General features: G+C 46.1%; 1 protein-coding gene and 1 long non-coding RNA gene across 9 annotated transcripts in view; one reads left to right on the top strand and one right to left on the bottom strand.

Annotated features, from left to right (window-relative positions):
- MCF2L2 (MCF.2 cell line derived transforming sequence-like 2) overlaps nt 1–16,369 on the top strand; it is a 235,307-nt gene that overhangs the window by 212,145 nt on the left and 6,793 nt on the right. For 7 of the 8 annotated variants that reach the window (XM_081189996.1, XM_081190002.1, XM_081189997.1 and 4 more), the window contains 5 exons: nt 6,809–6,898; nt 8,052–8,123; nt 11,050–11,136; nt 13,569–13,687; nt 15,387–15,499. In XM_081189996.1, the coding sequence (XP_081046122.1) occupies nt 6,809–6,898; nt 8,052–8,123; nt 11,050–11,136; nt 13,569–13,687; nt 15,387–15,499 (481 nt within the window). The remainder of the gene's footprint in view (nt 1–6,808; nt 6,899–8,051; nt 8,124–11,049; nt 11,137–13,568; nt 13,688–15,386; nt 15,500–16,369) is intronic. The other variant, XM_081190003.1, reaches the window with a different exon arrangement.
- LOC308585189 overlaps nt 1–16,369 on the bottom strand; it is a 76,918-nt gene that overhangs the window by 30,735 nt on the left and 29,814 nt on the right. The window lies entirely within an intron of this gene.

The raw sequence follows: 16,369 nt of genomic DNA on the forward strand, positions 1-16,369 counted from the left end.
GTCTCTCATAACACTATAGCCTAGAGCTGTCCAACGGAAGCGCTTCTTTACAAAGTGTGAAGTTAATCTATGGAATTTGCTCCCTCAAGAGGTTGTGATGGTAACCAACTCGGATGGTTTGAAAGGATGATTAGATGAATTTAGGAGGTGTAAGGCCTGTTGGGATGCTGCTGGGGAGACGGGGGCATCAGGCAGGCCTCCAGCTGGCTCCAGCCACTGGCCGGCAGCCGGGCGAACTCCGGTCTCCCTTGGAACAGCATCAATCAGCGACTCATAGCTTCAGAAGCCTTCAGAAACTTGAGCACGCTTTATCAGCAGAGTGAATAAATCTTCACAACGGAAGTGGCGGACAGAGACATGTGTAAGCATTATTTACAGGCGTTTATTCAGCATAGTTCAGGAACAAAGGGAAAAACATGTCTGCTTCCCTTCGTGTTCAAGCACACAGCAATAGAGCAAAAGCAATATACAAACGGAAGGTCCCAGCAAGCCTGTGCTGGAAGTAAACAGGCATGTGACACACAACAGTCATGCTTGTTCCTTTTAAGGTGGAATGGAACTATATCCCAACATCCACCCGTGACTGTGAGCCACGATAGTCATGTTCCACCTTCACTATCAGAGGCAATAAGCCTTTGAATACCTATAGCTGGAAATCGCGGGCGGAGTGTTATTGTGTTCAAGTCAGGTCCTACCTATGAGCTTCCCACAGGCACCTGGTGGACCACTGTGAGAACAGGATGCTGGGTCCAGCAGGGCTGTTCTTATGTCCTGGAGATGTTCTAGAAACGGTGCAGAAAAAACTGGAGCAACTGCTATATGAGTCAAGTCTAGAGCTTTTGTATTAGATCCACTTGCAAGCCGTACCGTATGTTATATTAGCTGTGTACCCTAAAGCCCCAATCCAGATTGGAACTCTGGCATGGGGGTAGTGGAGCTCTATGGAAAGGGCCTCAGTGGCAGAGCTTCGGATTTACATGCAGAAGTTCCCTAGGTTCAATTCCTGGCATCTCCAGGGAAACCACCCCGTCTGAAAGTCTGGAACATCACTGCCAATCAGGATGGACAATCCTGAGCCCAGGTGGACCACAGAATCTTAGAATTGTGGAGTTGGAAGGGATCCTGAGGAGCACCTAGTCCAACCCCCTGAAGTGTAGGAATCTCCATCCAACTTCTACGAATGGTCTTGGTCAGTGTGAAGATAGCTTCCTGTGTTCCTAGTCTGTATTGGGCCCCCTGTTTGCATAAGGAGGGGAAGCTCACATTGATGCAAATGAGAGTTCCCCTCCCAAATCACAAATATGCAGGGGGGCCACTGATCCAGATTGAGACCCCCCCTCCGTCTCCCAGCTACCCAGCTAATCTAGCACATCATTTGGCCCAGCCTCCATGGTGGCATTGCAAGGTACAATTGTGTGGCATTGTATGAGGTACACAACTTAGGGTCCATCTCAAGGGAGATGCAGGATCAGATCTCCCAACATACTTTTTTTTTAAAAGCTTTAAGAACACCATTTAAGACTTAAGAGCACCATAATCCAGAATGCAGCAGCGAGACTGGTGACTGGGGGCGGCCGCCGAGACCATATAACACCGGTCTTGAAAGACCTACATTGGCTCCCAGTACGTTTCCGAGCACAATTCAAAGTGTTGGTGTTGACCTTTAAAGCCCTAAACGGCCTCGGTCCAGGATACCTGAAGGAGCGTCTCCTCCCCCATCATTCTGCCCGGACGCTGAGGTCCAGCGCCGAGGGCCTTCTGGCGGTTCCCTCATTGCGAGAAGCAAAGCTACAGGGAACCAGGCAGAGGGCCTTCTCGGTAGTGGCACCCGCCCTGTGGAACGCCCTTCCAGCAGATGTCAAAGCGATAAACAACTACCTGACATTCAGAAGACATCTTAAGGCAGCCCTGTTCAGGGAAGTTTTTAACGTGTGATATTTTACTGTATTTTTGGTTTCTATGGAAGCCGCCCAGAGTGGCTGGGGAGGCCCAGCCAGATGGGCGGGGTATAAATAATAAATTATTATAAATTATTATAAGAGGGCCTTCTCGGTAGTGGCGGCCGCCCTGTGGAACGCCCTCCCATCAGATGTCAAGGAAATAAACAACTATCTGATGTTTAGAAGACATCTGAAGACAGCCCTGTTTAGGGAAGTTTTTAATGACGGATGTTTTAATGTATTTTTAATCTTTTGTTGGAAGCTGCCTGGAGTGGCTGGAAAACCCAGTCAGATGGGTGGGGTATTATTATTATTATTATTATTATTCCAACAGGAGGGGACAGAGACAGGCAGGCACAACACAGACATTTGCCTTCCTCTTATATGTGGCTATTAACAGCTTTTTGGGTGGGAGAGGGGTTGATTTCAGTCACAAAAAAAGTCACAGGGGGTAGGGAGAGAATTAACCTCCTCTCTCAGACCTCTGATCAAAATGGATTTATTTAGAGGTGTGCCTGCTGAGGCCAATGTGAGTTGTGGTCCAGCAACATCTGAAAAGCATCAGGCTGTTGAAGGCAGATTTAGGACACTTTTAGCTGGCTTTTCGTGAAAATAAATTCCAGAGTGGGGAAATAAACGTGTGGCTAAAAAGGCATTGAGAGATCTAAGCAAGGGGTCTCCTGTGCTAGGCAAAGTTTGCAGCTCAGATGCTTCAGTGCTTCACTGGTGGTAGTGCAGGATGCTACCCAAGATAAGAACTGAACCCCAGGCCCTCACTCTGTGGAACTTTGTCCAGCGTAGTTACCTTGGGAGGCAAAACATGGTGGGTTGGTGCTGGGAGCTCACTGGACAGTAGATAAACGCAGGGCTCAGTGAAGGAGGATGGAGGGGAGACAGAAATAACTTGGCCTACATATTTTATTTTCAGAACTCTTTCTTGCCAAAGGCCTGTAATAAACCCCGAGCCAATTTCTATTTGGCCTTTCCAACATTCCAAACAGATACTAAATCCAGACCACTAGGTATAAACATGCATGTGGAGTGTATTCAAGATCTTGCATAGATACTGGGCTGGCACAATAACTCTTTTTAAGTTGCCAGTAAATATGAATCCTCGCGGTGGTACTGTGAAGATGTTCGTTTGCTGTGCTGCACAAATCCCGCAGTTGATCAGCTTTTTCATGGAGCGCCTGTGGACTAGGCTGTGATCAGGCGACCTGTCATTTACACAGCAATAAAATACATTTCCTAGGGACGTGGGTGGTGCTGTGGGTTAAACCACAGAGCCTAGGACTTGCCAATCAGAAGGTCGGTGGTTCGAATCCCCGCGACGGGGTGAACTCCCATTGCTCGGTCCCTGCTCCTGCCAATCTAGCAGTTTGAAAGCACGTCAAAGTGCAAGTAGATAAATAGGTACAACTCCAGTGGGAAGGTAAACGGCGTTTCCGTGTGCTGCTCTGGTTCACCAGAAGCGGCTTAGTCATGCTGGCCACAAGACCCGGAAGCTGTACGCCAGCTCCCTCAGCCAATAAAGCGAGATGAGTGCTGCAACCCCAGAGTCGGTCACGAATGGACCTAATGGTCAGGGGTCCCTTTACCTTTTTAAAATACATTTCACCCTGGAGAAGGTTGTCACCAGGTGAACTGAGTGCCTGCTCCATCTGCTGTCCATGTACTAACTATTGATGAGCAATTTCAAGGCACCATTGTTCAAGGCATCCTTAGGGGTCTTTACCTATAAACTGGACTGGACTGGCCAGCCCTTCTGGATTGGCCAGCCCTTCAAACCAAGAACTGTAAAGTAGGACAAATGGCCATTGAGGCTGACATTTCAGTGACACAAAAGGTCCTTCACCAGCAGAGATCAGCTGGGCTGAGTGGAGGGATACCTTTGTATCATCCAAACCACGTCCAGGATTGCTCTGCCCAAACTTCTGGGAAACCACAACAACTAAACTGGCATGAAACTGATACAGATCTGTAGTATAGGTAGGCCTGATTTTGCTGATCACATTGATTTTGGGGAAAAAATGCTGATCACCCTCTAAAGATCCTGCTCAGAACTGATTTTGCAGGCTTACTGCTTTCAGACGTTCATTTTCTCTCTCACACATGCATGCACAAATAAATCATTAGAGTTTTCAGTACAGGCTTCTGCGCCTGCTAGATTTCCAAACTCACAGCTCAGTGTGTTACAGCATAAAATTTGATAGTATCTTAATGCTCATGAGAAAATGGCTTGTTTAGAAACTTTAGATGTTTGAAGGTGGTAACAGGATCACCTGCAATCACATTGCATCCGATTGTCTTGTTAGTTTGTGCTTCATCAGCTTTGAAAGGCCAGAAAGCAAACATTCCCGCTGGCAAATTTTGAAACCTGCATGCAGCTGTGTTACAACATGTATCATCTTGGCTGTCATGCTCATCTTCCTGTATTTAATAGGGCTTCACCCATGTTTAACACAAAGTACTGCCTGCTGTGATCTCCTTTCAAATTGACCGTGCCTATGCAGATGGCACAAGTGCTGACTGTTTTCGGAAGTAATCTTTTACTGTGATCGCTACTCCTAGCACTCGTTTACATGGTCAGTTATTCTGAGAGATGAACCCAGCTCACTTCGATTGCAAAGCAAGGGCCATATCAGAGTTCGGAGATGGTTGTACGTGTAAAACAGAGCTCCGGATCATTGTGAGCACTCCTGGTTGTGAAAAATGAGAGGAATTCGGGATTCAGTGACCTGTTAATGACTTGGCATTGTATGAAACCTGGAACCATTTACCCAAATGGCCCAGATGTTGTTGGGTTACAATTCCCATCATCCACTGACCATGCGGATTGGAATGGGGACTCCAACAAAACATCTGGAGAAGCCCAGGTTCCCCTTCCCTGCCCTACATGAACTGAAATGCAACTCACCTACAAAACATGGGCACCTCCAACTTTTGTGAAGCAGTTCTCCAACCCCCAAAATAGGTATGGAAAGTCATATATGAGGGGGAAAGATGTACGTTAGTGAAAGTTAGAGGTTGTGTTCAAAGTAGCGCTAAGGAGATTGTTCTGTTGGCCCAAGTGTCTCCGCTTGCCCAGTGGAATAATCTCCCCTCTCCTCATAATAACAGCTGCATCAGGCCAGGGCCCATCTAGTCCAGCGTCCTCTTCTCACAATAGCCAACCAGATGCCTGTCGGAAACCACAAAGCAGAACATAAACACAATGGCCCTCTCCCTTCCTGTGATTTCCAGAAACTGGTATTTGGAAGCACTGCTGCCTCCAACTGGGGAAACAGAGCAGAGCCATCATGGCTGCTTGCTATGAAAGCCCTTTCCTCTTCCACGAATTTGTCTAATCCTTTTTAAAAACTAAAATATACTCAGAGTTGAGAGTGGATTTCATGCTCTTTATTCAGCTCATAGTGGTGAGGAGGAATGGAAGTTCCCCCAGAATATCTGCTTTATAGACATTATTTACACAGTGGGCCCCACATGATTGGCTAATTCTGGGATTCTCCTGTAGGCCAATCAGGTTGCGGATTCACTTCCACCTGGAGCTGGATTGGGTGGCTCCTGTGGACCAATCAGACTGCTGCATTCTGAATCCTATTGTTCTAGGACCAATCAGACTGCTGCATTCTGAATCCTATTGTTCTAGGACCAATCAGACTGCTGCATTCTGAATCCTATTGTTCTAGGACCAATCAGACTGCTGCATTTTGGATCCTATTCAACTCCGTACATAACACAAACCATCCAAGTTGATGGTCATCACTGCCTCTTGTAAGAGCAAGTTTCATAGCATGACTGTGCGCTGGGCAAAGAAGTACTAAATCTGCCCTAAATCTTTCAACCTGGATTTCTACGAGTTCTAGCGTTTCGAGAGAGGGAGCAAACCTTTTCCTCTATCTACTTTCTCCGTGCCAGGCGTAATTTCATACAGTCATGTCACCTCTTCCTCGCCTTTTCTATAAACTGAAAAGTCACAATCGCTGCCGCCTTTCTTCCTAGGGGAGTTCTCCCATCCCTCTGGAACAGATTTGGGGAGGGTGTTTAGGGCACATGCAGGGCTAGGAGAGGGACAAGTCCCTTTGGGAAACAGGAGTCATTCCGCTTGCTCCCACCTGCTGAAATATTCAGTTGAATATGACCCAGTGTGTGTATAAAAGCCTTGTATTCAGGAACGATGCTTGCAAAACTGCGAATATCAAGACAAAGTTGCAAACGAAAATGTATATGCACACAAAACTGCACTCAGAGTTTTGTTTGGACTTTTCCTTTTTTACTGGAAAATTATGCGGAAATGGGTCAAACTGAAGGATGGAAAAATTAGAAAACGAAAGAAACCAAAACAGACAGATTCATTCATCTCCGTACATGCTGTGTGTGCCAGTAATTGCGCGAGAAAATGTCGTTTCTGTTATCCTAGTGGATAGGAATTTACACACCCAGCCACTTTAACACCTCATTAGCAATCTCAGGAAAGGAAAGAGTTGCAACATTTAGCAGGGCAGCTGATCAGTTTACCAAATGACCACAAGCAAATGGTGGTAAGTTACCAGTTGGTAAATAGCTGCAGGGAATCATTCTGTATCTGGTCATTCATAGGCCATTGATGACCTCCTGCATCCCTCCACGGCAAACCAGGTGGTGGGCTTAGATCCCCCAGGGACTCCTTGGCCACGCAGACAATGCATGTTTTAATACAACAAGCCCTGAACAGAACTGTGATACGGTTTGCTGCAGTTTTCCATGGAAACAAGCTACCTTTCTCCAGCCTTCTCCTAGTTGTTGTTGTTCTCCTCCTTCCTCCTCGTTTGCTTGCTTGCTTGCTCACTTCTAACCCTTCCTTGACCTGACTCTATCTGTCCTCCCAGATCCAGAATCTAAAGAGAGAGATGTAACCCGCCGCTTTTCCCTAGCTTCCTCCATCAGCACCACAACTAACACATCTGCTCTAACCAAAGGTACAGTCCCATTAACACTTCGCCGCCTTCCTTCCTCTGCTGACGTTGGTGCAAATGTGGCGGCGCTTGGAAACCCTTGCAAGCCTGAACCTGTGGTGTGCTCTGCAAGGCAAAGAGCAGAAAGGGCCAGGTGCACGACCCCCTCCAAACATTGTGCGCTATGGAGTTGCACCACTAGGATGCGAAGCAAGCCAGAACGGTTCAGTCTCTGGGTGCAACCAGACAGGCATAATTTCAAAGCCTGCCTGGTGCAGAAATGCACTCAACTGTGCTTCTGAGAGAAGGGCTATCGTCTCACCTGGACTGAGCTCTTGGGGGGGGGACCCCTTTTCTGGTTTGGAGCAGAAAGTGAATGTGAACACTGCTGATTAGTCAGCTTTTGGGTCAATCATGAAGTGACCCTCCTTTCAGATAGGGCTTTGCTCAGCACTGACTGACTGTCTCCTGAGTCCCTATGACGACTTATAACTGTGTTTCAAAGGGGGTGGGTGGGAGATTAATGATAACAATAACAATAATATAATAGAGAAGGGGGGGCAAAGGTTATGTTCTTTTGCTTCTCACTATGGAATGCTTTTTGGTTATTGCAGCATATCAGATGTTATTTTGGGATCGATTTCCATAAAGTTATTTCAAGATAGAAAATAGTAGTTACGTGTATGTGAAATCAACACTGAACAAACCTGAGTAGATAAAAATAATATTACGGTGGGGAAATGTAACATTTGTCAACTTGAGTTCTTTTCAAAACCATAGCAGACACCCTTGCTGGGTTGTTGCCTATGGTCAGAGAGAATGATTTGTAATCATTCTCAGATAGGTGCATATAGTTTTCACGTTAACACAAACTCATCTCTGTGGGCATCATCTATGTATTAGGAATGGTAATACAAGTCCATTATTGGACTCTCTGCTTTCCTTCAGAATCACAGTTATTATTTTAAAAAGCAAGGTTTTTGGTGCTTTTGTTGCAAGTATGTTCCCCCACCACCACCTCTCGACAAGCTGACTTTAAAAAACATTATGATTGTGTTGTATGCTAAGATAAGCTAACCATTGCCCTCTGCCGCAAATCCTATTCTTTTCCATGCGAAGAGAGCCGGACGAACCTCTAACTATATTTCGATTCTTGTTATCTGCAAACTCCACACAGGTCCCCTTGTTCCTGCAGTTAAAGTCAAGAGGCATGAAATTAAAAGCGATCCAACTCCTCTGGGTTTCGAAGGTACATGATGCATGGACCATTTGGTGACAGTCCCTTGATTATCCTTCATGGAATGCCTATACTTTCATCATCACCGGCATATGACATATGAGAGAGTTTGTAAGGACTCTCGAGTCAGCATATCAGCCCATTTTCTGGTTTCGGAATTAATCATCCTTTCCTGTATGCATATGTCTGACCTGCCTGCCAAGTTCCAGATAGGGCATATTGGAGGCTGAAACGAAGAGAATGAGAAAGCCAACTCGACACGCTCTCTTCCCTCTCAGACACGCAATGCTTCCGATGGCTATTGGGATATTTAATCATAATAAAAATAAAAAATTATTTATACCCTGCCCATCTGGCTGGGTTTCCCCAGCCACTCTGGGCGGCTTGAATATTAAAATGATTCATCCAGTATTAAAAGCTCCCCTAAACAGGGCTGCCTTCAGATGTTTCCCACGAACCACAGGATTGCAGGGTTAAACCACTGTTTTCCATTTCCCTTCTTATGCAGATTGAGTGTGGAAGCTCAAGAGACCCAGATGTACATTTGATTTTAAAACTGGCCCCTTTCTGTACTATATATTCACAACGGTCCCAATCCTGCTAAACAGTACCGTATTTTTCACCCTATAAGACGCACTTTTTCCCCTCCAAAAATGAAGGGGAAATGTGTGTGCGTCCTATGGGGCGAATGCAGGCTTTCACTGAAGCCTAGAGAGCGAGGGGGGTCGGTGCGCACCGACCCCTCTCGCTCTCCAGGCTTCAGGAAGCTATCCGCTAGCCGTGGGAGACCCAGCTCTGCCAGAGCTTGCCTGCACCCAGAAGCTTGGGGCGCGCTGAGCTCCGCACGCCCCAAGCTTCAGGATTAGCGCAGCGCTCCGCTAGCCCTGGGAGAGCCACGCGGCTCTCCCACGGCTAGCGGAGACCTTGCCAGCACCCAGAAGCTTGGGGTGCGCTGAGCTCCGCACGCCCCAAGCTTCGGGATTAGCGCAGCGCTCCGCTAGCCCTGGGAGAGCCGCGCGGCTCTCCCATGGCTAGCGGAGACCTTGCCGGCACCCAGAAGCTTGGGGCGCGCTGAGCTCTGCATGCCCCAAGCTTCGGGATTAGCGCAGCGCTCCGCTAGCCCTGGGAGAGCCGCGCGGCTCTCCCACGGCTAGTGGAGACCTTGCCGGCACCCAGAAGCTTGGGGCGCGCTGAGCTCCGCACGCCCCAAGCTTCGGGCTTAGCACAGCGCACCTGGGGGGGGGGAATAAATTTTTCCCCCTTTATTTCCCCCCAAAAAAACTAGGTGCGTCCTATGGGCCGGTGCGCCCTATGGGGCGAAAAATATGGTACTCATAGCATCATTGGTGAAAACAACAGCTGTGGGCTTGGCGCAGTCCGTTTACGGCCATTTCTTCATTGCTGCATCAGTTTCTTCTGTGCCATTATTTCTCTCTTGAAAGCATGTCCCGCAGTTGTCTCGTGAGTTTGCTGTTGGTCGTGTTTAGATGCTTCCTGTGTCCTTTGCTGCATGCCGGTGTAAGCTAGACCTCTTTTTCACCTCAACCTTCTTTACTTTATTAAACGGCTCTAAAATGAGCATCACTCTGGTATCAATGGTACTCTGCATGCACCCTCCATCACGTAACATCGATGAATGGTCTCCTCGTATACTTGGCCTACCCCTTTTATGCCAGGGGAGGCAAAAGCAGTGGGCACCCTTCTTTCAGCGCATGCCATGTAGGTAATTAATCCAAACCTGAGATGAGGAATCTGGACTACCATTCCCATCAGCCCCAGGCCAGGAGTTGTAGTTAACCTCTGGAGGACCAAAGGTTCCATACCCCTATCCAGGTCAAACGGGGTTAAAGTTTTCTCTTCCCTTGGGAAAGAGGGGTGGGGTTCTCCCATTGCATTGGGCTAACGTCATGGGCAGCCAGGCTCCCACTGTGAGGTTTTAGGCAAATCTGGGGCGCCCTATTTTCTTTCTGGATCATGCCCTCTGTTAGCATGGTGAGCTGGCCATGAAAGAAGGCCTAGTTACTTTGGGATTCCCAAAGTTGCAGAAATCCATCCGATTGCACCACCATAGGCAGATACTTAGGGCAAAGGCAGGCACATAATATTATGAATGGTGGAGGTAGCTTGTAAGTGCTGTTACTGCCATCTAAACCCAGGCATATTTGTTTCTGTCTTGTGGCAAGCTCTGAAGAGACCTGTCTGAACCAGGGAAAAGCTGGGTGTGGTGAGCTCTAACTGGTTAGCGCCAATGATACCATCAACACCCACTGCAGCAGTCTTGCAAGCGATGTTTAAATGCTTGTAATTTTGTTTTAATTAGGCAACGAATGAATGTATCTATGAGCAGAGACACATGCAAATTAAAAATGCAAATTAAAAGGTTTGCAGGCTTATCTGATGCACATCTGGTTCTCCTTGCCGTAATTTGCCAATCCGCTTTGTTGGTGAGGTATTCCTGCAGCACAAGTTGCAAAATCAGGTTCACACCGTAAGTGAAGAACCTGGTAGGAAGTTGCCTTACAGTGAGTCAGACCATTGGTTCACGTAGCTCAGTAATGTCTACACAGACTGGCAGTGGCTCTTCAAGTTTTCAGGCAGGGGTCTCTTTCTGAATCCTACCTGGAGATGCCAGGGACTGTCTGCCCCTCAGCTATGGCCCATCCTTGTGGTTTCATCCTTCGAACGCTGCATCCGCCTTCATCCTCAGCAGCAAAATCTTGCGTATGTCTAGCCAGAGTAAATGTGTATGAGTGCAGGCCTTTATAGGAGAGTTGGTCCCAATTTCAGGTTAATCCAAAGGGACGATCTTGCGTACGTAGCGTCGATCGCATTACTAGCAAGGAAAACCTTCTGGGTGGGGTTGCATGTTCGACCTGACATTTTTGAGATCCCAGCTAGCACCCAAACAAACAAACAAACACCCTACTTCCTGTCACAGATGCCTTTGAATGCAACCTCTTGGCTCAAGCTAAATGCAGCGCTGTTCGCTCTACGAGGCCAGTCCCTAGATCTGCTTCACAGACAGGTAAATAGGAATCAAAATGTGTTTTGAGATGCAAAGCCTGTGCTGCTCAGAGCATATCTGAAGGCAAAGGGCGCTACTAGTATGCACTGTGGGTTTTTCCTGTGCACAGCTCTGCCAAAATGAATGGGAGCCTGTTGCTCAATGAATGGGAGCTTACACAGTCTAGCGTGATGCCCAAGCATTTCGCTGAGGCTTCCTGATGTGTTGTGCCTGAAATGGTTGTTTTTTTTAATTAAAAAAATACTTGCTTCCAGCTGAGAGTGGAATTCTTTGCTCCATCTCATTAGTTTTATTTTGCTTCTACTTATCCTTTGTTCACCCTTGTACCTCCCTCTTTCTGCTCTCTTTCCCCCCTTGTTGTTGGCATCCGTTTGTCTTGAGAGAAAATGGGGGTGAAGTCTACACACATCTCAATGTAGGTTGTAAATCGCCTCACCCCCTCCATACCCAGCTGATCACTGCATCCCACAGGAGAGGGCACTCTGCAGGTACCATCCTATCATGAAGTGTGCTTGTTACATTGTCAGAATTGAGCCATTAGTGTGGCTTCACCTACCCTGTGGAACTACCCACCACTGCATATCAGACAGGCACCTTATCTGATGTCTTCCTAGCAGCTGCAGAAGATGCTCATCTTTCATCAAGCCTCATAAAATCTCTGCCTCATGTTTCTTTCTTGGATAGAGGTTGATTGTATGCATGCGCTGCTATCGTTAAACATTGTTTTTCTATATGCAGTTGTTTTAACTGTTTTTTAATATATGTAACTGTTTTATATACAGCAGGCCCAAAACTTGTACGCTGTTTACTTACATGATATCAGCCTTGTGCACTTCGTAGAAAAATAAAGTAATAAACAGAAAGAGGCTGGGGGAAAACCCATCAGAGGGGGCTATGCCCGATAAGTGAGGTGGAGGATTTTAAAACTTTCTGCAGCAGGAAAACCCAGTGCGGAAAGAGCTTTTAAGCCCTCTGCCTTGCTTACTGGCCTTATTTGCCTTCGGACAGATAAGGATGGTTGCACAAATGTCTGAGTGATTGCAGGGGGTCTTCCTGACTTTGTGCAATTTTGCCTTTGTGAGTGGACCTCCAGAACATAACCTCTGGGTGAGTTTCAGGCCTACTGTATATTATTGCAAATGGCTTTCAGGTGCCTTATAGGAAGCAATTTATAAATGACGTTTAATGATGCTGATGCTGATGCTGATGTCTTCTTCAGAGGAGGGAGCTATATAGTGAAGGCTGGTCCTCCTTCGTTTTTCCAACTAGTCCAGAGTGTGACCATGGCTGTCAGTTTCATCCTCTGTAGCATCAGTGTTGCCAGGGGTGGACTTTGGTAATCTTTTGTTGCAATATGGCACCCTGTGCTAAGTCAAAATTTGGTGCCCCCAAATGGATCTTCTCCCACTATGGATCTTCTAAATTTTGCACCCCCTCAGCTTGGCACCTGCACCGCCCTAAATCTGATGCTGGTGTTGCTACTGCAGAACTCTGCAGGGAGGAGGGTGGAAGCAAAATTAGAATTACAAGGCTCTGCCTAACATGGACTCTGGCTCCACCTACTGGTGGGTTCCCTGCTTCCCACCCTATCAGCCACCATAGGTCACTTACGTTCCTCTGTAAGACAGTATGCTCCTCATGATGCTAGCTAAATTATCATGAAAATGAACTTTCATGATTTGCTCTGCTGGAAAAATGTAAATCCACAGGGCTGGGTCTTACCAAGCTTGGAAACCAGCATATAATTTGATCCTGAAACGTTGTGAGACAGATTTTAGAGATGTATGTTGAAATGCAGATTTTGAAGGCAAGTTCCCACTCGCTTTTTAGGTGGGGTGTTGTTGTTTTGAACTGAATTGTTTTAAGCATCTGCACCACTCCAATCAGTTCCACCACTTAGCTTTGCTTCTCTGAGGGCCAAATTTCACACGCTGCTCCTGTCAGGATGGGGAGCAGGGAGATAGAAATCCGATTCAGTGCTCATTTAAGGGCAAAATTACCTAAGTCATACAGTCCCCCCAAAATGCATGAACCAAAACTCAATACATGAGCCTTTGAATTCACATTTCTCCGAACTTCACAGCACAGTTCTTCAGCTAAATAAAGTATATATTAGGGTAAAATGTGTGTAAAATGCATATAATAGTGAAAAGAACATACAAAAATCACCATGCTTCACTTCCAATAACCCTTTGCATCCACTTGGCCTCCCTTGCAGGTTAGTTTTGAAGCTGTGCTGATGCTCCAAGCAAGCTTCTTGGAGGAAGGGATGTGATGCAGATGCAATAAATTAACCTCTTTGAGTGGGTCTCCTCCAGTAGAGCTGCTCATTTGTTTTTTAAAAGGCTGGATTTTCATGCTGTGCAGTGCCATCAATATTCTGTCTAAAGTATGCCAGCTGCTGATTCCAAACGCTCTCCTTCTTTGCAAAGGTTGGCCCAGCAGGCAGATGCCGTCGCTTGATACGTTTGAGGATTTTGAAGCCATCCCATCCAGCGCTGAGGAACTCTCCAACTCTTCGGATATGGAGGAAGAAAGCCAGCCTAACAACGTAGATAACACCTTTTTGTAATGCTGTAGGTTAAGCTTAGCTCAAGCTGGGCGCAAATGCAGCAGGAAATGCAGTTTTGCATTTCCCTCAAACTATGAGAATGTTTCAGAACAAGAAAAGGGACAGTCTCCAAGTAGCCCTTTGTAAACATCCTATCAGTGCAAGGATTCCTGATTGCACAAGGAAACATTTACCCCCCTCTCCTCCCTTTGCACCCCACTAAATCTGTTCTAGACATTCCCCCAACCATCTAGATCAGGCATAGGCAACCCTGGCCCTCCAGATGTTTTGGGACTACAACTCCCATGATCCCAAACTAACAGGACCAGTGGTCAAGGATCATGGGAATTGTAGTCCCAAAACATATGGAGGGCCAGGGTTGCCTATACCTGATCTAGAGATTTGGGGAGGGTATGGGGCACATGAAGGGTGGGGGAATTCCTGTCCTGCAAACAGAAATCCTTATGCCAATGGGACATGTTAGTTGAATACCACCCATGGCATTGGGTTGGGTGGGTTCTTCGGGTACCACCAATATTTTGCTATCAACTTGTGCAGTTTTCTTAAATCCTCCCTATAGTAGTTGTTTCTCAGGCTGGGCAATAGGTGAGGAGATAACGTGAGTTCTGTCTATCTAATTACTTTGATTTATAACTTGTTCCACATTGAGGGATCAGCGTGCGGACCGGCTTTGCATGTTCTGCAGCTGCACCACACAAGTGGAGAAATACTAAAGTTAGCATTCAGCACCCTCAGGTCCTCTGATTCTTGTTAGTTAAAAACCCACAATGTTTCTAATCTACAAGGCCTAGGTCAGCTTTTTCTGACCTGATGCCCTCCAGATGTTTTAGACTACAATTCCTATCAGCCCCAGCTGACATGCCCCAGTTCTTATACAGTGTCTGCCACCCAGCAACAACCTTTTTGCCTACCAAAGCACTGGCCACACTCTGTTGGACAAAGCTCCTTTGCTTTTGTTTGTGCCACTGTATCTGGTTTTAATCTAGTTTTGGAAAGAAAGAAAAAGAAAGAAAGAAAGAAAGAAAGAAAGAAAGAAAGATCATGATGGTTTGATATTTTGCTTTGAGCACTTTGTGTTTCTGGGAAAGCAGTTCAGGATTTAAAAAAATAAATTGGTAAGATTTCAAAGATGAACTTTTCAGTGCAGTCCTGTATTTAGAGGTAAACCCCACCCAATGCAGTGGGGCTTCTCTCCAGGCAATTATAATTGGGGTTGCATGTGAGCTTTTCATGTGAAAAAGACTATAGACGTGCTTTTTAAAAACAGTGAAAGCAAATGATTTTGCGTTGCCCAGTCCTTTGCATGATTACTTTTGCAGAGCTCTGCACACCCCATACCTTTAAAGCACATTTAGAGCACACACATCCCCCCCCCACAAAGAACAAGAGGAAATGTAGTTTACCCCTCATGTAACTACAATTCACAGCACCCCTAACTGCAGTTCTCATGAGTCTTCGGAGAGATGGGCTTTAAATGTATGGTGTGCGCACAGAACATTAGGAAAATTAGAGTGTTTGAAAACCACAGCAGGTGCTCCTTTTCTGGATACATTTGTCACTCTGAATGTCTGAAAGGCATCCCTTGGGCCTTGTAGTAGACTATATTTCTGTCTTATCTCTGCTCATAATCTTTCCTTCTGCAATAACATCACGTACCACCTTGTTTTATTTGTTTTAGGGATCCAACCTTTACCGGGTAGAAGGCAGTTTTGACACTTGTTTCCCAGATTCCCTCACTCTAGAGGATGGAGATTTAGTGCAGTTTATACAGGAAGGCGAGGATGGACAATGGTAAGTATAGCTGCCAGAGAGAAAGGCTACAGTGGTACCATTTTCCAGCTGTTAGTTGAGTATTGAAACAAACCTTGATAAACAACAGCCAGAAGAGAATAGGGTGTGTCAATTTTTATGTGAACTCCATTAGTACACAAGCTAGTTTTGCTTTTATTATTTGCTGCAGAGATAAATTTATGTTGGGTGAGTTCAGAAACATATCCATAAAGCTTAGGGGAAGACTCTCCTCCCTTCTTCCCAACATGTGTTGAAAGCAATCTTTCTCAGTCCAGCATCCTCCAGCTGTTTTGGACCACAATTTCCATCAGTTGATAAATTTCCGTGAGGGCTTTTAAAAAAAATTAAAAAAGAATAAACTTCCACAAACTGAAACGGAAAGGTGGAGTTCTGAACTTATGATGGGAAGAGCGAAAAACTGAGAGAAGTTGAAATGGACAGATTCATCCATTCCTAGTGCCTGCATAGAGTTCCCCAGGACACCCCTTGCCTCTGCTCTCAACAAGCAAATCAGTCAAAATGAAACATCCTTCTCTTATGTGAAACAGCTTTTCCATGTGGGAAAAGCACATGATTTGAATGAAAGAGATGGGAGCATTGTGGAAAAGGCTGTACAGTGGAACCTTGGTTCTCGAACAGCTTAGTTGATGAACAAATCAACTCCTGAACGCTGAAAACCCGGAAGTAAGTGTTCTGGTTTTTGAATGTTTTTCGGAAGCATAACGTCCAATGTGGCTGTCAGCTATTGTTTCTGGGGTGCCTGCACCATACCTTGGTTTACGAACATTTCTGGAGTCGAATGAACTTCTGGAACAGATCAAGAACCAAGGTTCCACTGTATATCCCTTCTCCCCAGATGATGATGATGAT

The sequence above is a fragment of the Podarcis bocagei genome (assembly GCF_964188305.1).
Source record: "Podarcis bocagei genome assembly, chromosome: 4".
NCBI classification, from domain to species: domain Eukaryota; kingdom Metazoa; phylum Chordata; class Lepidosauria; order Squamata; family Lacertidae; genus Podarcis; species Podarcis bocagei.